Source organism: Prunus avium, chromosome 6 (assembly GCF_965620075.1).
Source record: "Prunus avium chromosome 6, drPruAviu1.hap1.1, whole genome shotgun sequence".
In the NCBI taxonomy this organism is placed as follows: Eukaryota; Viridiplantae; Streptophyta; class Magnoliopsida; order Rosales; family Rosaceae; genus Prunus; species Prunus avium.
In genome coordinates this window covers 27,072,551-27,095,722 of record NC_142289.1, presented here as the reverse complement: position 1 = coordinate 27,095,722, position 23,172 = coordinate 27,072,551, and the positions used below count along the sequence as shown (strand labels likewise).

Here is a 23,172-nt window from a genome sequence, read left to right as displayed (position 1 = left end):
AAGCTGCACAATCCACGTGGGCCTACCATGGAGGGATTCCAAAGGGAAGTGCCAGTTTCACTAAATTCTAAATTCTTAACATAGGAATAACAAATTAATTAAAAGAAAAAACCGCAACTAAACCAATCTGATAGATAACACACATCACAGAAGTAGAAGACATTGCTGTTAAAACTTAAAAAAAGGCTCTGTTATTAGATCATTGATCCCATCCTCAATCCTAAAAAAAGCTCTTGATTATTGAACCAATCTGATATATCCCATCCATTTTCAAATCCACTAGGATCGGCAAAGCCTATAGATGTTCTAAACAACCACACGTAAGGTGGATTCAACGAGTTTAATAACCAAAGCCAAAACAAGCATGAGACGGATGTTCTAAGCAACCACTCTGTTTCTTTCTAGTTTCTACTAAATAATGTTGCCTCCATCCATTTTCAAATCCTCCAAGTCTAGGATAAGCAAGCCTCCATCAAAAAACACCAAGAGCCATGAAAGGCAAATGAGCTCTACTTGACCTCTATCAAAAACACAACAATAATCAACTGAGTAGAACAAGCAAACAAGCTCAGCTAAGATGTAGTATTTTGGGAGGAGAAACGAAAAAACAAACTCAATTGCAACCTTCACTAACCAGAAACAACAAAAGAATTGTAGTTAAAAATATATACAACAACTTAACCTAAATCCATATACTCATCTTACTACTAATTATACAACACCACATTCCTCGTTCCTAACTTGTCACAATTTCAGAGACTTCAATTGAAAAGTGAGAGATTAAAAAAATTACCATTTGCACCACACGCATTGCCCCCATCTCAAACAACCTGGCAATCTCTTGACCCACCGGCCAAAGTACCCAACCTGCCTTTCGACGAAAGAGAAACCGCCACGCCACGGCACAAAACCCTCAAGAGCCGCCGCCTCAGCCTCCACCCACCTCTCCGAAACTCAACCCTAGCCAAAAGCCTCACGTTGAAGCTCACGCTCCCACGCCCCCTGTTGTTGCATTCCTAAAAGGACACAAATTAATGTGCAAACAACCAATTAAAAATACCCGCAAGTGCACGAATCTATCGAAGTATAGATTGTGTAAGTACGGGGTCGATCCCACGAAGAACTTGTCGGTTTCCTATAGGTTCTAATTCGAGTACAAAGAGAACACTTAACTAACACACCACAATGCACAAATGCAAATTTGAAACTAAAAAGAAATGTAAAAGAAACAAACAAAACAAAAAAAAAGAAATGTGCTGTGAACAGTGAACAGCGACTGGTCGTTAGTTAAGAGCGATCGGTCGTTTTTGTCTGGCTACCGGTTGTGAGGTAAAAGCGACCGGTCATTTTTGGTCAGAGTCGAAACTTCAGAATTGTGTGCTGAGCGACCGGTCGTGAGATGATCGGTTCATAATTGTATATCATTTTGTACCCTTCTAGCTTATGATTTGGTTATGTTATTGAGTTAAACTTGTGCTTTTAATCCATTTTCTGTTTTGATAAGTCCATAATTTCATACACTTGCATGCCTTCTTTACTTAGTGATTTTTCTTAGTTTCTCTTTATTTTGAGTCACTTACCTCCCTTTGTGTGTTTTGTAGGCCAAAAGAGCAAGAGAGCATAATTCATGCAATTCAAGCATGTTAAGGCCTGATTTGGATGAAGGGAAGAAGAGCTTAAAGATAAACTCATTTTGGCTACAGCCCCCTGCCAGTCCTGTTTCGTAGGTCATATTGCAAGCTTTGTTTCAGCAACCTACACAGCTTGGATGAGGCAGCATTCTTCATGAAAGTTGTTCCAATGGGTGTGTACTATAACATATCCAAAATTCAACCCCATTGGATAAATATGGAGTCTGTTACCTAGCAAACACAGAGCCATGCTCAGGATGGATTTTATCAGCGCGCAAAATGAGTTAGCAATTTGTTTTGGCCTTAACTTCCTCCTCCGACCTTGGATTGGCCCAAATGATATATGGCTGGAAAGAAGACATTCTGAACTTCAAGTTTGAGTGCTTAAAGTCTTAATTTGCTTAAGGGAAGCCCAATTCGTAAGCCCTTGAAGTTGCTGGTCATGCTGACCTCAGGATGAGCTATTGTTTCTGGTTGGAAGCTTGGTCATGGTGAGCTAGGCATGAGCTATTGAGCTGGTTGGAAGCTTGGTCATGGGGACATGAAGATGAGCTAGGGCTGCTGGTGGGATTTATTGGTGAAGTGCTGTTGCGTAGATACAGCTGCACCAAAATGGATTCAGTTGCATCCTCAACTTGTGATACTCGCAAGTGCACGAACCGTTGGTAGTTTAGCGTATGTAAGTGCGAGGTCGATCCCACGAGGATTGGTGATTGAATGATTCAATTCATTTTTCCTACACAAAACAGAAACAAAAACAAAGAACATGAAAGAAGGAAGAAAATAAGAAAGTAACTCAAGCAAATAAGTTCCCAAGTTCAATTTAGATTAATGGATTGATTCTAGCTAAAGTATGATTAAGCCATGGTGTGTGGTCATAACCTTGTGTTCCTAATTCCCTAATTTGATCATTTGTTGTCTAACCTAAAATTAAGCATTAGGAACCCATTAAGCATAGAAGAACAATTTAAACAACCAAGCATGTATCTAATCCCTGTTGTCGAATGTCCATACATACTCTTCCTATTCATAGTTCAATTCGAATTAAAGCATGGTGTATACTCTTAATTCAAACCAAGATAGCTAACATGCAAGCCTAAATGGTGATCAATCATTCAAACTAGCATATTAACTTATAAGCATAATGAATAAGAACAAAAACCATAATTGAAACTTGGAAACTAATTAAACTTGAATACTTAAGAAAGAATGTACATTACAAGAAAAATAAATTACAACTAAGAAAACATTAAAGAAAGCTAGAATTGAGAACTAGAAAGCAAAACTAAGAGAATTTGAGGGAGAGAAGGGAAGGGAGCTCTAGAGAAGTGTTTGAGAGCTCCCCCCCTTGGGGTGTGTTTACAAGCTTGGGAAACCTCACTATATATAGGCCTAAGGAAGCTGAAAATCTGAATTAAGTATGGCTAATGCATACAACACTTGTTTTATAAAATCTGAAATGGTTGATGCACTTCACTAATGCATACAACACTTCCATTATAAAATCTGAAATGGTTGATGCACTTCACTAATAAATCCCACCAGCAGCCCTAGCTCATCTTCATGTCACCATGACCAAGCTTCCAACCAGAAATAATAGCTCATCCTGAGGTCAACATGACCAGCAACTTCAAGGGCTTACGAATTGTGCTTCCCTTAAGCAAATTAAGACTTTAAGCACTCAAACTTGAAGTTCAGAATGTGTTCTTTCCAGCCATATATCATTTGGGCCAATCCAAGGTCGGAGGAGGAAGTTAAGGCCAAAACAAATTGCTAACTCATTTTGCGCGCTGATAAAATCCATCCTGAGCATGGCTCTGTGTTTGCTAGGTAACAGACTCCATATTTATCCAATGGGGCTGAATTTTGGATATGTTATATTACACACCCATTGGAACAACTTTCATGAAGAATGTGGCCTCATTAGAGCTATGTCGGTTGTTGAAACAAAGCTTGTAATATGACCTACGGAACTGGACTGGCAGGGGGCTGTAGCCAAAATGAGTTTGTCTTTAAGCTCTTCATCCATTCATCCAAATTAGGCCTTAACATGCTTGAATTGCATGAATTATGCTCTCTTGCTCTATTTGCCTACAAAACACACAAAGGGAGGCAAATAACTTAGAAATCTAAGAAACTAAGCAAAAGAAGTAAGTAAATAGGGCATGTATATGTATGAAATTATGAGCTTAACAAGTGCATCAACCATTTCAAATTTTATAAAACAAGTGTTGTATGCATTAGCCATATTGAATTCAGATTTTTCACTTCCTTAGGCCTATAAATAGGGAGGTTCTCTAAGCTTGTAAACACACCCCAAGGGGGGGAGCTCTCAAACACTTCTCTAGAGCTCCCTTCCCTTCTCTCCCTCAAATTCTCTTAGTTTCTCTTTCTAGTTTTCAATTGTTGTAATGAAATCTTTTGTGTTGAAATTTTCCTTAAGTTTTTCTTAGTTCCACTTTACTTTTCATTATGTAAATTCTTTTCTTTAGTCTCAAGTTTGATTAGTTTCCAAGTTTCAATTATGGTTCATGTTCTTATTCATTATGCTTATAAGTTAATATGCTAGTTTGAATGATTGATCACCATTTAGGCTTGCATGTTAGCTATCTTGGTTTGAATTAAGAGTATACACCATGCTTTAATTCGAATTGAACTATGAATAGGAAGAGTATGTATGGACATTCGACAACAGGGATTAGATACATGCTTGGTTGTTTAAATTGTTCTTCTATGCTTAATGGGTTCCTAATGCTTAATTTTAGGTTAGACAACAAATGATCAAATTAGGGAATTAGGAACACAAGGTTATGACCACACACCATGGCTTAATCATACTTTAGCTACAATCAATCCATTAATCTAATTGAACTTGGGAACTTATCTGCTTGAGTTAGTTATTTCTTTCTTCCTTGTTTTATTTATTTCCTTTCTTTTTCATTTCTGTTTTGTGTAGGGAAACTAAATTGGATCATTCAATCACCAATCCCTGTGGAATCGACCTCGCACTTACATACGCTAAACTACCAACGGTTCGTGCACTTGCGAGTATCACAAGTTGAGGATGCAGCTTAATCCATTTTTGTGCAGCTGAATCTACACAACATGAGACACTAGCGACCGGTCGTTCTTGGGCAGAGTCGTTTTCTCTGTTTTTCCAGTTTCGACCTCTGTCCAGTGTTTTGCCTATAACTTTCCAACCGTACGTCCAAAATTCACGTTCTTTATACGGTTGGATTCAGCACAGAAAATGGAAGAACATAAAGCGGACCAAAAGTCCAAAACAATTACGGAAACAGATAAAATTTAGTAACAAAGACACGTAACGTGTCAAACACGCAACTCACACACACATTGGGGGGGGGGGGGGGTTTGATTTGTTTGAAGTAACCTATTTCTATTGCATGAAAGTAAATGGACTTTGAAATTAAATGAGAATGGCAGAGATGAATTATCAAAGAGTGGAATCAAGATGTAACAAACACTAGGGTTTCGGAATCCACCCTAAACAATTATACCCAAGTTCATGAATACTCAAGTGATGAACTCTAAACGTGTTGATGAAGATGTTCGCAATCAAGACCATGGGTCGTGGCTCAAGACGCATTGATTCTCTCTAATATACGTAAAGTGCATGGTTCGTGCTACAATACTTGTGCCCTCCCCATAACCGAACCTAGGTATGGTTCGTACTTCGATTTAATTACAAGGAGAACCCATTAAGTTCAAAGAGAATATGAACATCACAAGAATCCTAATAGCATGGTGTTTACATTAGGTATTCAAGAAACCAATTCACATGGATGATTCTTACTTCATCCATTTATTGCTTAGGATAACATGAAGATACACATAATCCCAACAATCTCAAGAAGCATGCTTTCAAAGGTGATCAATCAAAGAAGAACATACATCAAGGATAGATTAATTTGGTGAATTGGAATTCATCAACAATATCTAGAAATTCATACACTCAAGCATCAAAACAATAAGGTATTCATGTTTAGGGCTTCAACCTAAGCCCTAGCTATAGAGTTTAGTTGCTCATACTTATTCCAAATACAAACTCAAAATAAAATTAGAAAGAGTTTACAGATTTTGAGAAAATTGTGAAAGCTTCAAGGTCATCAATGGTGGAAGCTTTCTTCTCCCCTTTGCTTGGCTGCACCTTGGCTTTCTCCTAGCTCCAAGCTCTCCAAAATCTGCTCTCAATTGTGTAGAATGATGTAATCAATCCAATACCCCCGTTGAAAAACCTCTCCAATATCAGATTGCACTTCCCTTTTGCCTCCCTCTCTCCTCCTTTCCAGCTCTACTTTTAGTATTATATTTCCAAAATCTTCACCCATCATCCTTTGTCTCCTTTGTCATGATGAAGCCTTGACTTCACAAAGATGCCAAATGCTTCAGAATATATCTCTTTTACAAAGGTAATTCCTTGTTACCAAGAGTTATGGTAACAAGAAATTAAGATGACACAAAGGAGGTGAAAGCTGGCCAAAATCGGATTTCCAGAGCTGTGGTGACATGCTGGATTGGTTGGATAGGCAATACTTATCCAATGGAGGTCAAATTTGGATATGTTGTAGTTAACATCCATTGGAACAAGTCTCATGAAGATCATGACCTCATCCGAGCACCAGAGCATGCTGATCCCAGGCCAAGAAGTTGACCTACGAAAATGAACAAAAACAAAGTTTATAACCAATAATGCACTTTTAGCTCATTTTCATTTCAACCAAGGTAAAATCTAAGAAAACACAAAAAGGAAGTAAAAAGCTATAAAATGTCAAGAACTAACTCAAAATAGTGGGTGAATAACATGAAAAATCATGTGTAAAAATGAACCGAACAAACTTCCCAAACTTATCTTTTGCTAGTCCTCGAGCAAAACAGAAACTAAAACAAGACTCGAAACAAACTTTCCGAACACTTTCCAAAGAGAGAGCGACTCATGCAAACGACTCAAAAGTTTTCATAAGAAAAACTCAGTTTAGACATTAGTCACAAGGCGGCAAAGTTCAGAACACAACATGCTCAAGTGTAGTAGTGTGATGGCCAAATGAAACTCATTATCCAATTTCAGTTTTCACACAACTTCAAAAATCATACCAAGCACAAATGTAACTTCAAATCTCACCAAAGTTGTCCTCTCACAAATGAATCACTAAGGAAGAGGGTTACAATGCATCACTCAATAGTAAATATGAGAATAGAGTTAAACCAAAAGGGACTTAACTCAAAATTAGCAAGATGAAAAACATGCATGAATATGATCTCAGGAAGGATGCTAAACACTTAAAAGCTGAAAAATGTGTGCAAATCAACTACATGACATTTAGGATCAATTTAGGTCTTTATTATAGGTTGTAATGGGGCTAAGGGTGCAAGGTGAGTAAGAAATGAAGGATATGGATACAACAAAGTCCAAGGAACTCACAATGTAAGAGCATATAATCGTTGACTAAAAGACTTTGAAACATCACGCTTGAGATTTTCACTCATTTTTTTGGTGATCAAATAGACCACAAAGCCTTATACCTCCACTAATTATGATTCACACTCCTTCCTTCCATTCGAACAACCAAGAAACATGGAATTGAATTTGAAACCATTGCCACTTAACCACAACTTTTCTCTTTTCTTTCACCCTTTGAGTGAAGTACTTTTTTATTTATTTATAATTTATAGAATGTAATAACCCTTCCCAAACTTAGCATGAAAAACACATCTAAATTAAAGCTCACGAGTTCCTTAGAAAGGTAAATTCTTGTTTTTCAGGCTAAGGCTAGAAGTAATAATTGGTTACTTGAAAGAAAAGGCATACATATAGGCTCAAGGTGGTTAACAATGGAAAATCATGCTTAAGCATGCATAGGGTTAGCTTGAAAGGCACAAACGGTCCAAAGAGGGCCTTAATATCATTTCTCAAATGTCATGTAATCAAATTGCACAAGAATGAGTGACTTTTAAGTGCTCAACCAAATCAATGAATAATGAGATCAAACAACAACTCAGATGACAAGAAAAGTAAGAATATGTGTATAACACTCATGAATTGAAGCACAAGGCTCAAAGCTCACATTATATGGTTATACAAGTCTAATTCATGCTTGATACAATTCTTTGGATCATGCAAGTCCCTCAACTAGAGAATTATGAAACAAATGGCAAGTGCGTAGAGGGTTTCAAACATATCATGCTAGAACGATGCCATTTAGTGAATAACAAATTATTTATTTATTTTTTTTAGCATTTTCAATCAAGTTATTTAAACATTCATCACAATCTCATCATATATGTCCGGAAAGTGACTTAAGAACAAAAAAGACTCAAAACAGAAAAGAAAACAAAATAAAAGAAAGTAAGAATTTAAGTGAAACGAAAAAGACTTGCTATCCCTTCCCAAACTTAGAAACAAACATTGTCCTCAATGTTAAAGAATTCAGGCACCAACAACGTTATAACAAGAATTAAAGGGAATAAAGCAAGTAAATACAAGAACAAACACGAAAAACAACTACAACACGGTTGCAAAAACAAAAACAAAAACGAAACCAAACAGAAACAAATAAAATAGTAAGCCCTAACAACAGTCTTACACATGCAGAAATCCAACCCAATGAAACGCACAAACCAAATGAAAGCCCAACCCAAACGAAAGCCCAAAAGCGAAGAAAGTAAATAAAACAGAGAAACCAAGTCAGAAGCACAAAGAGCGAGGACTCAGTAAAATAGAAAAAAGTGGGCCCTGAAGTCCTGGCACCTGTGAGTCACGGGATACAAAGTGAGAGACGTGTCGACAAGCAGAGGTCCCTCTCACGTCCCAAAGCCAGAATTATTGGCTTCATAGGAAGGCGTGACGACTTTCGTTTCTCAAAAGCGCTGAAAGGCGAAACTGTAATTAAAGGGGTTGGGGACCAGGTGAGGTGACCTAAGGGGATAGGTCGTAAGGGCCGCGCAAAACGCAGAAGCGCAGTGGCTAGGGTTACGTAAAAACTAACTCTATAAAAGAAGAAGAGAAAGAGTTGGGGAAGAACACACAAACTCAGAAACACACAAAAGAGAAAAGAAAGACAAAAGAAAGTAAGAGTTGAAATGGCGTCTTCCTACCCATTCTCGTTGGATCTCAACCTAGCTCCACCGACTCAGACTCGGGGCCAAGCAGTGGCACCAGTGTGGATGCCCTACTTTGCCTCCGCACGGGGGCACGTGACAGTGAATGACTCGATACTGCTGGACAACGATGTTGCCCTTGGAGTTGCTAGAAATCTAGTAACTCCCAAGGATATACGGGTGCTGGGATCAAGGGATGACAACCGGGTCGTGAGCGATGCTCTGGCACTAAGCGTGCAAAGCACCGCAACAGTCGCAAGTGTGGGTCATCGCCTACTTGCGAAGTCCCATGAGGTGGAGGTGCTAAGAGGTCAGTTGGCGGCGGAGCGAAGTATGGTGGAAGAGTGCCAGAGTATTATTAAAAGTTTAAAAAGGGAAAGGGCAAGGATAGTGGAGGTGAATCGACACCAGCTAGAGGCGTTGTGGGAAGAGAACAAAAATCTCTCAAAGATGGTAAGTGTTTACGCCCATGACATGAGAAAGCAGCTGGAGGACCTGGACCAACCGGGTAAACGCAAGAAAACAGATCGCGAGAGTAGGTATGCTCAAGGTAAGAGTGCGATCTTTGGGAGCTCGAGTGATGAGCCCCAAGAGGCTGTGCGTGAAGCCCCGGAAGAGGATAGCCATAGGGCTAAACTCAAAGGTCCAATGGCCGAGACACCGAGCACTGTGAAAGAATAAATTCTAATGTATTAGTGGTGTGCCTGGTTGTCTTTGCCCTTTCCGTGTATTTGTTTTTTATTTTTTATTATTATTATTATTATTTTTAATTTTTAATTTCTCGTTTCCGGAAATAAAAGAAAAGAAAGTTGCAAAAGACAAAGAAGAAAAACAAAACGCACTTCCCAAACCGGAATAAAAGGAATGCGACAAACGAAAAAGACACAAATCACACTTCCCCAACTGAAATAAAACAAAAACGACAAACTAAAAAGAAATCAAAACATAATGCACCAGAAAACAGGGAGGAAAAGAAAGCAAAGCGAAAGTAGAAATGCTTCCCCTTTTAACCGGACGCAACCGCAAATTGCGCAGGAAATGCAAAGTGGTGTTGGCTCCCTTATGAGCATATGGCTATTTAAACCACTTCTCGGTTGAAAGAAGGAGCATCCTGCATTTCACCTGCAAACTCAAGAAAAACCATCAAAAAGCCCAGACAGAAAAATCAATGGCATCCCCAGATATGCTTGTTGATGACCTTAACCTTGAGTTGTCCCTTGCACCACCAAATGCCCAGACACGGGCTCCTCCAAACCTATCTTCCCAAACTCCTCATACCATCATGGCTCGGCCTCAAACTTCTCTGAGGTGGTGCCGCGAAGGGCAGTAATGCCGGAGGGCATGACTGTCAGCAGACTTACAATTGCAGATCATCTGCATGTGGCGCAGAGGTCTGACCAGATGGCAGTGGACGAGTCCCACAATCTAACCGTGCTCAACGCGGTCTCGGCCACAAATTTGGGCATGCGCCTACTGGCGAGAACACGAGAGTGCGGGGCACTGAGTGAGGAGGTGGCGGCCCTGAAAGCTCTGGTGGCGGACCTGCAGAAGCTGCTCTACAGCGCCAACCAGCATGTAGAGATGCTGCAGAAAAGGAACGAAGATCATGTAGAGCTGCTGCAGATTCTACAAGCAAGAACAGACAGAGGTAATTAGCAGAAGCCTCTGGTGGCGCAGAATGCAACAATGAACATGTGATTAGGAATTTAATGTACGCATTTTCACTAGTGTGTATGTAATCACATGTTAAGAAATGAAGAAGCATTCACGCCCAATTTTTGATTGTGCATTAATGAATTGAAAACACTTCCCAAACTTATATGAAACATTGTTTATAACTGATGGAGATTTAAAATTAAACAATGCCATAAAGAAAGATTGGGATGGATAATCACAAAATAAAAGGAAAAGTAAACAACAAAAAAAAAAAAGATTGAACTAACAATAAAAGTTGAAATAACAAACTAACAACTGTCTCAAAATAAAATCCAAAAACAAAATAAACGAAAAGCTCAAAAAGGTACAATACTCAAAGTACTACTGAACATCATCATCCCCATCGCCATCATCATCATCATCATCATCAACAACATCATCAACATGTGCAGAGGTCCCGGGTTGACCTGACATCTGGAGGTGCGTCCAAATGGCGTCAATGGAGGTGCTCATATGCTGTAACTGCTGGTGGTGGTGCTGCATCTGCTGGTGGTGAAGCATCTGCAAGTCCCAAATGGCTTGGAGAGAGGGCTCCCAAGCAGAAGTGTCGACAGTGGGAGCAGGTGGGAATGGCGGTGCTGGGACCGGTCCATGTGGTGGTGGTGGTGGCATACAGGGCGGCACTGGAGCAGGTGCATGGCGCCTCTGAGAGATACTCTTGGACACAGAAGTGTCCGAAATGGGACCCATGGGCTCAACATATATATCAGTAGAGCGAGCCCGAACACCTGAGCGTTCACAAATCATGCTAACAAGGCAAGGATAATATATGATGTTCTTCTTACGTGCACAAGCCTTCAGGCGTTCAAAAATGATGTCAACAATAGGTAGGGAAAAAGTTCCCTCATGCAAAATTTTCAGGATCATGACTCCTACTTTGGGAATTTCCGACCGTTGGCCGGATGGGTAGATGTTGTGGCGCACAAAGCTCCACAGGATGGCAAAGTAGGGTGTCAACTTACCCTGAATGAGGACAGTCTTTTTGGGTTGAGATGCAAAGGCAGCAGGGTCAGCATAAAAAAGTGTTTCAGCTGCACTTTGCATGTCAAAATCCCTACCCAAATATTGTCTCCAACTATGAGTGCCACTCTCAGGTATATGAAGAACCTCAGAGATAATGGAGGTGGATAGTTCAAAAGTTTTGCCCCGAACCTTAAGGGGCACATCATCATCATCTTCATCATCTCTAGACTCTTCCCTAGGGAAAGTAGCATAAAACTCTCGCACAATTGATTCATTGTATTTTTTATAGAGACGAGCTAAAGGTAAGAGGTTTCGGTCCCTAAGAAGGTGCCGGACTTGAATAAGTCCAGCGGTTTGGATGGAGGGACTAAGATCTAGGTTACGCTCAGTAACCACAGTGGCAGTGAGAATTGCCTCTTCCGGTTGAGGTGCACTTCCGGAAGAAGATGCACCCCCTCTGGTACCCTTTTTAGCTCTAGACATCTAAGGAAAATAAACCAAAATGCACAGAGCAAGACAACAACAAAATTCATGCCACAATTCCCAAACATGCAAAATGCCACAATTATACCAATATCAAAACCAAAATGCATGCACAAAGCCAAAATTTGCCACAAATCAATTATGCACCAATTCGAACGATTCAACAAATTAATCACAAAGCAAAATTCCACAATGTAAACAACATTCCCAACATTCAACCATAATGACAAAATTTCAATAATAAACACAAATAACAATAACAATGATCAAATAAGAGATTGAGAGTGAGAAAAACATACCCAATTGAGCAAAATCACACCAACACAACCACAAACCACAATCAACAACAAAAACAAAGAAAAACAAGTTAGAATCACGAACAAACAATAAGAAAAGCAATTAGATTAAGAAAATCAAAGGAAAACTCAAAGAAAAAAATCGAAATTTACCTTGGGTGAACAGTAACCCTAACTGAAAATCCTCCAAAATTGATGAAAACACTTGAAATTTCAAGGAATAGAAGCCAAAAACGGATTCTACTCGAAAAATTAAGTGAGAAAAGTGTGATTTGGGTTAGGATTAGGGTGGGTTGTGAGGGAGGTAGAGGGAGGGAGAAGAGAGAAAACGAAGGGAGAGAGAGAGGTTCTGGAAAAATAAGAAGAAAGTGAGGAGAGAGAAGAGAGAAAAGAAAGAAAAAGGAGCCGGTTTTGAAAAAATCGCGACGAGCGACCGGTCGCGAGTGACAAGCGACCGGTCGCTTTGAAACAGATTCGAATAAGTGAAATTACGCGAAGAGCGACCGGCCGCGAGAGAAAAGCGACCGGTCGTTTCTTCACAGATTCAATTTTTCCAAAATCAAACGAGCGACCGGTCGCGTGGCAAAAGCGACCGGTCGTTCCTTCACAGATTCAATTTTTCCAAAATACCTACGAGCGACCGGTCGCAAGGCAAAAGCGACCGGTCGTTTCTTCACAGATTCAATTTTTCCAAAATACCTACGAGCGACCGGTCGCAAGGCAAAAGCGACCGGTCGTTTGTACACAGATTGAAAATTTTATTTTGCGCGACTCGCGACCGGTCGCAAGACATGTACGACCGGTCGTTTTTCGGTTTTTTTTTTTTTTTAAAATTTTAATTAAATTATTTTATTAAGGACTTACCTTCCCAACTCAGTTTTGCACCATAGCAGGTACATCAATGAAGTGGAGCACTTCATCTTCTTGATGCAAAACATTTTCGTGGTAGACTTTCAACCTATGCCCATTAACTTTGAATTCCTTTCCTATGCCTATTGGTCGGATTTCAACTGCACCATAGGAATAGACATTAGTAACAACAAATGGGCCAGTCCAGTGGGAACGAAGCTTACCTGGAAAGAGTTTGAACCTAGAGTTAAAGAGTAATACTCTTTGCCCTACTTCAAACGACTTTCTAATGATATGCTTATCATGAAACGCCTTTGTTTTTTCTTTGTAAATTCTTGCGTTCTCATAAGCATCATGGCGAAGCTCGTCCAGTTCGCTCAGTTGTAACCTTCTGATATCTCCTGCTTCCTTCATGTCGAAGTTGTACTTCTTAATTGCCCAAAGGGCCCTGTGTTCAAGCTCGACAGGTAGATGACAAGGTTTACCAAAGATTAAGCGAAATGGAGACATACCGATTGGAGTTTTGTAAGCAGTTCGGTAGGCCCAGAGAGCATCGTTAAGGCGCAAAGACCAATCCTTTCGAGTAGGACCAACAGTCTTCTCTAATATATGCTTCACCTCTCTGTTAGAAATCTCCACTTGTCCACTAGTTTGAGGGTGATAGGGGGTGGACACCTTGTGAGTTATGCCATACTTCTTGAGTAGGGTCTCAAATGATCGGTTGCAAAAATGGGATCCCCCATCACTAATGATGGCCCTCGGTGTTCCAAACCTACAAAAGATATTGGCTCGAAGAAAGCTAAGAACAACTTTCGCATCATTAGTCTTGGTTGGAATTGCTTCCACCCATTTTGAAACATAATCAACCGCAAGTAGAATAAATAGATTTCCAAAAGATGAAGGAAATAGACCCATGAAATCTATTCCCCAAACATCAAATATTTCAACAATTAGAATTGGATTTAAAGGCATTTGATTTCGAGATGAAATGTTACCCATTCGTTGACACCTATCACAAGATAGACAGAATTGTGATGCATCCTTGAACAAGCTTGGCCAATCGAATCCACTTTGCAAAACTTTTAATGCTGTCTTCTTGGCTCCAAAGTGGCCACCACATGCGTTCGAGTGACAGAATGTGAGTATAGACTGATATTCGGTCTCGGGAACACATCGCCTAATCACGGAGTCCGAACAATACTTCCACAAATATGGGTCATCCCACACATAGGACTTGGTGGTTTTCAGCAATTTGTCCTTTTGACCTCTTGACAAGTCCCTTGGTATATTTCCTGTAGCAAGAAAATTGATAATGTCAGCATACCATGGGTCAGAAATTTGTAATGCAAAAAGTTGCTCATCAGGAAAGGATTCACGAAGAGGAAGAGTGTCTTCTTCGGTATTGGAGTTAGTGATCAATCGGCTAAGGTGGTCAGCTACTACATTCTCCGATCCCTTCTTATCTCTGATTTCTATATCAAACTCTTGGAGCAACAAAACCCATCGTATCAATCTTGGTTTTGCTTCCTTCTTTGCCAAGAGATATTTCAAAGCTGCATGATCAGTAAAAACAATTACTTTAGAGCCTATCAAGTACGAACGAAATTTCTCTAAAGCAAAAATTACAGCTAAAAGCTCTTTCTCAGTAGTTGAATAGTTCAACTGAGCATCATTAAGGGTACGGCTTGCATAATATATGGCATGCAATCTCTTCTCAACTCTTTGTCCCAATACAGCTCCAACTGCAAAATCAGATGCATCACACATTAATTCGAAAGGTAAATTCCAATTTGGAGGCATAATGATAGGTGCAGTTGTGAGAAGAGTTTTGAGCCTTTGAAAAGCTGCCAAACATTCATCATTAAAATCAAAATTTGCATCTTTGGCAAGCAAGCTACACAATGGTCGAGAGATCTTAGAAAAATCTTTTATGAATCTTCTATAGAACCCGGCATGTCCTAAGAAGGATCGGATCTCTTTCACTGATGTGGGAGGTGACAACCCGCTTATCACATCTACTTTGGCTCTGTCAACCTCAATGCCTTGACTGGAAATCACATGACCTAAAACAATTCCCTGTTGTACCATGAAATGACACTTTTCCCAATTGAGAATTAAGTTGCATTCCCGGCATCTTTGCAAAACTAAAGACAAGTTGTTAAGGCATGAATCAAATGAATGACCAAACACACTAAAATCATCCATGAATACTTCAATAAATTTTTCTACCATATCGGAGAAAATACTCATCATGCATCGTTGGAAGGTGGCCGGGGCATTACACAATCCAAATGGCATACGCCGGTAGGCGAAGGTACCATAAGGACATGTGAATGTCGTCTTGTGTTGGTCTTCAGGAGCGATGGCAATTTGGTTGTATCCTGAATAGCCATCCAAGAAGCAGTAGTAACTGTGACCTGCAAGACGTTCAAGCATTTGGTCAATAAATGGTAATGGAAAATGATCTTTTCGGGTGGCGGTATTTAATTTTCTATAATCAATACAAACACGCCATCCCGTTTTGACACGAGAAGGAATAAGTTCATTTTCCTCATTTCTTACAACAGTTATTCCTGACTTTTTAGGAACCACTTGGACCGGGCTTACCCACTTGCTATCGGAAATAGGATAAATTATACCCACATCCAATAGCTTCAGAATTTCTTTTCGGACTACCTCTGTCATGATTGGGTTTAACCTGCGTTGAGCATCTTTTGTGGGTTTGGAATCAATTTCCAATAAAATTCTGTGCATGCATCTTGTTGGGCTTATGCCCTTGATGTCCGCAATACTCCAACCAATTGCTCCCTTGTGTTCTCTTAACACTTGCATCAACTTCTGTTCATTTTCCACATTGAGATTGCTAGCAATAATCACGGGCAATGTCTCTGTTTTACCTAAATAAACATACTTCAAGTGGGATGGCAATGGTTTGAGCTCTAACTCGGGTGCCCTGTCAAGAGAAGGAACAAGCTTTTCAGTATTGACTGGCAAAGGTATAAAATTTGGAGTGTACTTACGTGGTATGGCTGGACATGCATCAAGGAATTTCACAGCCTCAAGTAACTCATTATCAACAATTTCAGCAACTTGAGGATTTTGTGTCAACACCTTTTCTAATGAATCTGTACCATGAGTACTATTAAATGTATTTTGCACAATATGACACAATGTATCAATACGAAAACATTCATGTTCATCATTGGGGAGTTTGAAGGCATCATATACTTTGAACTTTATTGTTTCCCCTTGAACTGTCATTGTCAATGTTCCTTGTCGAACATTGATCACAGTATCTGCAGTGGCCATGAAAGGGCGGCCAAGAATCAATGGAAGATCCGCACCCGGAATAGGAGCTTCTTCCATTTCTAGCACCAAAAAGTCATCTGGTAAAATGAGGTCATTTACTTTCACAAGTACATCTTCCAAAATTCCTCTTGGATATCTCACTGATCGGTCCGCCAATTGAATGCTGACAGAAGTTGGTTTAAGATCACCTAAGTTAAGGGCTTCAAAAACAGAATAAGGCATCAGATTAATTGAAGCACCTAAATCAAGTAAAGCTTTGTCAAACAATTTATCTCCAATAATGCAAGGAATTGTAAAACTTCCTGGATCTTTCAATTTGGGAGGGAGCTTCCTTTGCAAAACAGCAGAAGCTTCTTCCGTTAGTGCAACCGTTTCATGATCTTGGAATCTCCTCTTGTTGGTACAAAGGTCCTTCAAGAACTTTGCATAACTCGGAATTTGCTTGATTGCATCCAGGAGAGGAATATTGACTTGTACTTTTCTGAAGGTTTCCAATATTTCCTTGGCTTGTTGAATTTTTTTGGAACTCATAAGCCTGTGAGGAAAAGGAGCACGTAAGATTTCTTCGTCAGTAGGTTCACGACTTACCTTCTCCTTTCTTGCCCTTCTTGCAAGTTCATGCTTTGGGATCCACTCGGATGAAGAAGCTGCTTGCTTATCTTTCTCTTTGTTGCTTTCATCCTTTTCTTTAGGCTCAGCCACTTGTTCAACCTGCATGTCATCAACATTGTGAATCAAATCTTTAGAACCATCAATTTCACCAATTACCTTACCAGTTCTCAAGGTAACTGCTTGAACATGCTCACGCCCAGTTGGATTAATCTCTGGTTGGCTAGGCATCATACCAGGTTCCCTTTGACTCAAAGCTTGAGCAATTTGCCCCACTTGATTTTCTAGATTGGCAATGGCCTTATCCGTTTTCTGCATGTGGGTGTCATTCCTCTGCATGTAGCTTTTTGTCTCAGTGATGAAACTATCTGTGTTTCTAGCCATGGAAGCAACAAGTTCTTCCAAAGATTTTCCTGTAGATTGTGGTTGAGGTGGTGGTTGTGGTGGATTGTAGTAGTGCATTTGACCATGAGGTGGGCGAGTATGTTGTTGACCTTGAGGTGGGTGAGTTGGCCCTTGAGGTGGTTGAGTTGGCCCTTGTTGAACATTCGAATTGTCACTCCACCTGAAATTTGGATGATTTCTCCACCCCGGATTGTATGTTTTTGAGAAAGGATCATTCTTAGGCCACTGAATTCTCTGAAATGAGCCCACTGCATTTGCTTCCTCATGTGCCAAGGGACAATCCTCAGTGTCATGACCAATTGTGGAGCAAAATGCACAAACCTTGGATGATCCTGGTGCCAATTTCTTCACCATGTTGGTTAGGTTTGCAATCTGAGCTTCCATACTAGAAAGGGTACTTACATCATAGGATTCCCCTTTTCTGACTGGTCTTTGCCTTGAATTATATTGGCGAGCATTTGCAGCAACAAGATCAAATATTGCTCGCACTTCTGTTGGAGTCTTGGTCATTATAGTTCCTCCTGCAGCTGCATTCACATTATTTTGGTCTGCTTCAAAAAGTCCTTCATAGAAGTGTTGCATTAGAAGCCAAGCTTGTATGTTATGATGCGGACAAGTGATTAGAAGTTTCTTGAAACGGTTCCAATAATCCTGGAAGCTTTCTCCCGGCCTTTGCAGAATTCCTGTAATCTGACTTCGGAGTTCATTTGTCCTTTGTGCTGGGAAAAAATGTTGCAAGAACTTTGAAGCAAGATCCGTCCATGTTGTGATGGAATTTGGAGGTAGATAGTGAAGCCATTCCTTTGCTGTATCCTTCAAACTAAATGAGAAAAGTCTCATTCTTATCTCATCACTACTCATGCCTTCGATCTTTATTGTGGAACACACTTCCTCGAAGTCTAGGATATGTGCATTAGGATTTTCTCCGGGATTTCCCAAGAACTTAGGCAATATGTGTATCATGCCCGATCTCAACTCAAAGTTTTCCAAAGTGCTTGCGGGATATACTATGCAAGATGGTTGTCCAGTTGTTGGCGGTGAAGAGTATTCTTGCATAGTAAGTTCCGCATTTGCAGCTGCTGCCGCCATTGGTGAAGGTGGAGGTGACTCGACTTTTGGTGAGCTTGGTGATGATGAAAATGGCGAGAATGAAAAAGGCAATGGAGTAGACACAGCTAGTTGGATGTTCCTTTCTCTCAAAGCTTGAGCTTGGATATCTTCTATTGTGCAATCTAATGAAATATCCAAATTCAGAAGGGACATAAGCAAAATGTTCCTGCAATAAGAAGAAACAAAAACAAACTCAAATAAAATGAAATGACAAACAAAGAAAAATGAAAATAAAATTAAGTACTCTAAATATACTCAAACAAAATATATAAGCAACCGTGCCAGTTCCTCGGCAACGGCGCCAAAAATTGTTGCATTCCTAAAAGGACACAAATTAATGTGCAAACAACCAATTAAAAATACCCGCAAGTGCACGAATCTATCGAAGTATAGATTGTGTAAGTACGGGGTCGGTTTCCTATAGGTTCTAATTCGAGTACAAAGAGAACACTTAACTAACACACCACAACGCACAAATGCAAATTTGAAACTAAAAAGAAATGTAAAAGAAACGTAAAAGAAACAAACAAAACAAAAAAAAGAAATGTGCTGTGAACAGTGAACAGCGACCGGTCGTTAGTTAAGAGCGACCGGTCGTTTTTGTCTGGCGACCGGTCGTGAGGTAAAAGCGACCGGTCGTTTTTGGTCAGAGTCGAAACTTCAGAATTGTGTGCTGAGCAACCGGTCGTGAGACACTAGCGACCGGTCGTTCTTGGGCAGAGTCGTTTTCTCTGTTTTTCCAGTTTCGACCTCTGTCCAGTGTTTTGCCTATAACTTTCCAACCGTACGTCCAAAATTCACGTTCTTTATACGGTTGGATTCAGCACAGAAAATGGAAGAACACAAAGCGGACCAAAAGTCCAAAACAATTACGGAAACAGATAAAATTTAGTAACAAAGACACGTAACGTGTCAAACACGCAACTCACACACACATTGGGGGGGGGGGGGGGGTTTGATTTGTTTGAAGTAACCTATTTCTATTGCATGAAAGTAAATGGACTTTGAAATTAAATGAGAATGGCAGAGATGAATTATCAAAGAGTGGAATCAAGATGTAACAAACACTAGGGTTTCGGAATCCACCCTAAACAATTCTACCCAAGTTCATGAATACTCAAGTGATGAACTCTAAACGTGTTGATGAAGATGTTCGCAATCAAGACCATGGGTCGTGGCTCAAGACGCATTGATTCTCTCTAATATACGTAAAGTGCATGGTTCGTGCTACAATACTTGTGCCCTCCCCATAACCGAACCTAGGTATGGTTCGTACTTCGATTCAATTACAAGGAGAACCCATTAAGTTCAAAGAGAATATGAACATCACAAGAATCCTAATAGCATGGTGTTTACATTAGGTATTCAAGAAACCAATTCACATGGATGATTCTTACTTCATCCATTTATTGCTTAGGATAACATGAAGATACACATAATCCCAACAATCTCAAGAAGCATGCTTTCAAAGGTGATCAATCAAAGAAGAACATACATCAAGGATAGATTAATTTGGTGAATTGGAATTCATCAACAATATCTAGAAATTCATACACTCAAGCATCAAAACAATAAGGTATTCATGTTTAGGGCTTCAACCTAAGCCCTAGCTATAGAGTTTAGTTGCTCATACTTATTCCAAATACAAACTCAAAATAAAATTAGAAAGAGTTTACAGATTTTGAGAAAATTGTGAAAGCTTCAAGGTCATCAATGGTGGAAGCTTTCTTCTCCCCTTTGCTTGGCTGCACCTTGGCTTTCTCCTAGCTCCAAGCTCTCCAAAATCTGCTCTCAATTGTGTAGAATGATGTAATCAATCCAATACCCCCGTTGAAAAACCTCTCCAATATCAGATTGCACTTCCCTTTTGCCTCCCTCTCTCCTCCTTTCCAGCTCTACTTTTAGTATTATATTTCCAAAATCTTCACCCATCATCCTTTGTCTCCTTTGTCATGATGAAGCCTTGACTTCACAAAGATGCCAAATGCTTCAGAATATATCTCTTTTACAAAGGTAATTCCTTGTTACCAAGAGTTATGGTAACAAGAAATTAAGATGACACAAAGGAGGTGAAAGCTGGCCAAAATCGGATTTCCAGAGCTGTGGTGACATGCTGGATTGGTTGGATAGGCAATACTTGTCCAATGGAGCTCAAATTTGGATATGTTGTAGTTAACATCCATTGGAACAAGTCTCATGAAGATCATGACCTCATCCGAGCACCAGAGCATGCTGATCCCAGGCCAAGAAGTTGACCTACGAAAATGAACAAAAACAAAGTTTATAACCAATAATGCACTTTTAGCTCATTTTCATTCCAACCAAGGTAAAATCTAAGAAAACACAAAAAGGAAGTAAAAAGCTATAAAATGTCAAGAACTAACTCAAAATAGTGGGTGAATAACATGAAAAATCATGTGTAAAAATGAACCGAACACCTGTCCGCGTCGATGCCGTGCGCCACCGGAGCGCCAACGAATTCGCCGCCGAGAAAGTCGCGATGACAGACGTCCGATCCTTAGTCCCCTAAGCGAACGGCGGAATTAGACGACCTTGTGCATTCCTAATAACAAGACTTGATGCCGAATCACCATTTGATAAAAACATAACCCTCAAAATTGATTTAATGTTATATTGCTAATATTCCTTTGTCATTCTCCTATAAACCTGAAAAATATAATTTTGTAATAATTTAAAATTTATCAAACCATGGTGGAGCCGCCATGGTTTTTATCTGTATTGTTTTGTTTTCATGGTAAGATGATGATGAAAACCGTGCTATAAGGGTAAAGTTGGAATAGAAATTGTAAAATAATATAAATAAGGCTTACTACAACATGTAACCCGACTGGACCGGAACAAATTAGGTACTTTTTAGCATTTGAAGATGTTTAGGGAGCTTTTTATTTATATATATTTTTTTAAAAAGCCAATGATTAGACTATTGTTTGAGTTTAAAAAAAGATATTTTTAAAATTTGTTATTAGAAGGGGTTAAGTTTTAAGATATATATAATAATAATATTATGTAACATTTTTTCTCCAAAAACAAATATAATATAGTAAATGGAATAGAAATGGGTTGGCTCACTGGGTCTCGGTTAGCATGGGCTATGACGGTGAGCTCACGACGACCGAATTACCTTGACCCGACTCGCCCAAAAAATATAAGACGTGTCGGGCCCAACTTTAATTATGCTCTTTTTGCTCCGGGCCTGACTTAATAAGCTAATGAGTCAGATCAAGATCGGCCCATAAGGTGGTCGAATTGGAGCAACCACACATCGCCCCTAAAACAATGGGACCTCTACTAAGTATACTATCAAAAAACGCCTTTTATGTGTTGAAAGTAATGCTTTTTGGGTGCTTTATCTTTTATATAATGGGCCATTAAAAAAAACTTAAATTAACCTACTTACCACCTAAGTTTGAAACTTTTTCTTATAATTTTTGTCCAAAATGAGGTAAGTGTTAAACCAAAAAGGTTTCATTTTTCATATTTGCCCAGGACCTCCAAAATCAATGAAACGACTCTCAGTCAAATTTCTACTTGTGAGCTGCATCACATTTATCCCTATTAGTGCATTAGTATTTATTACTTCATTATTTGAATTTCATGTAACTTATGCACTAAATATTTGCAATTCTTGTAATTTATAAGTAGGGTTAATTACATTTTTGGTCAACGAGTTTTGGCTCGAAATCAAATTTGGTTATTGTGATTTCAATTTTTCCGATTTCGTCACTGTATTTGCAGTAGTTAACAAATTCAGTCTAATGCCTTATTCCGTGAATTTTCTTCATTAAAAAAGATTTAATATTATGTTAAAAACAATTAATTTCAATATAAATAATTGAAAAAAAAAAAAAAAAATCAAATGAAAATCAAACAACACAACAACCATCTCACAACCGGACAACAACACGCATCTTACCGGCTTGACGGCAAAACCCCCCTCCGCTCCTCTTTGCCAGCAGTACCGCCCATGGTCAAATGAATCCAGTTCTACCAACTCAACATATAATTTTTTTTTAATAAATAAAGGACAATGCTTGGCTCCTGATATCAGGAGCCATTCCTCCTCAACAATGATGTGGCCTCTTTAAAAATGACACATGTTTCTTTTTTTATTTGTTTCGCTGACTCTCCCTCTCTCTCTTCTCACCCACTCTCCTCTCCTCCCCCAACTCTCTCTTCTCTTCTGTTCTGGAATAGGAGAGATGAGGGAAAATGCAAAGGAAACAAAGAGAAAGAGTGAGCAAAAATCGAGAATCCATTAAAAAATCTAGAGTTTTGGCAATGTCTGAAATGTATAGAATTGGAGAGAAGAAAGGGAGACTGGTTTTATGGTGGAGAAAATAACAAAACAGTGGGTGTGTTGTTTTGCAAATAATTCATTAAAATGTCAAATGACTCTGTTTGGTGGGCAAATGGGGAGGTGAGTGTGTGGGGGTTTCGTTTAGAACTTGTTGACGCCAAAAAGTGGTTCTTTGACTTAGAGGGTCAACTTAGTAAATTTCTGCCTTCGGTATCCTTGATGCCTCGGTAGTCTACGCGATCTGCAATATGAGCAAACGCACGGTAAGACCTAGGGCACCGGTGTGGTACCGGCCGAAGGCTCTCCGATGCTTAAGTAAGTTCGGGAATAGAAAGTTTAACTGGCAGATCAATAGGCTTGTATGCCG

The 23,172-nt window shown here is 39.6% G+C and overlaps 1 protein-coding gene and 1 long non-coding RNA gene across 2 annotated transcripts; both read right to left on the bottom strand.

The window, feature by feature from the left end:
• Positions 1-601: 601 nt before the first annotated feature.
• On the bottom strand, positions 602-21,323 carry LOC148293950 (uncharacterized). The gene is made up of 2 exons (XR_015836594.1): positions 20,926-21,323; positions 602-1,002 (listed from the first exon to the last, which is right to left on the bottom strand). It is a non-coding gene; the product is annotated as an uncharacterized LOC148293950 (long non-coding RNA).
• LOC110749585 (uncharacterized) lies at positions 10,913-11,909 on the bottom strand. Its single transcript, XM_088255625.1, has 2 exons — positions 11,150-11,909; positions 10,913-11,118 (listed from the first exon to the last, which is right to left on the bottom strand). Exons 1-2 carry the CDS (start codon positions 11,907-11,909, stop codon positions 10,913-10,915), a joined length of 966 nt encoding a protein of 321 aa, XP_088111751.1.
• Positions 21,324-23,172: the final 1,849 nt, after the last annotated feature.

What these genes read in the sequence shown, in the direction of transcription:
- LOC110749585 (XM_088255625.1), bottom strand. Translation starts at nt 11,909, where the DNA reads ATGTCTAGAGCTAAAAAGGGTACCAGAGGGGGTGCATCTTCTTCCGGA. An exon ending in TATATATGTTGAGCCCATGG is followed by an intron (nt 11,119 to 11,149) that starts GTCCCATTTCGG and finishes TGTGTCCAAGAG; the next exon opens with TATCTCTCAGAGGCGCCATG.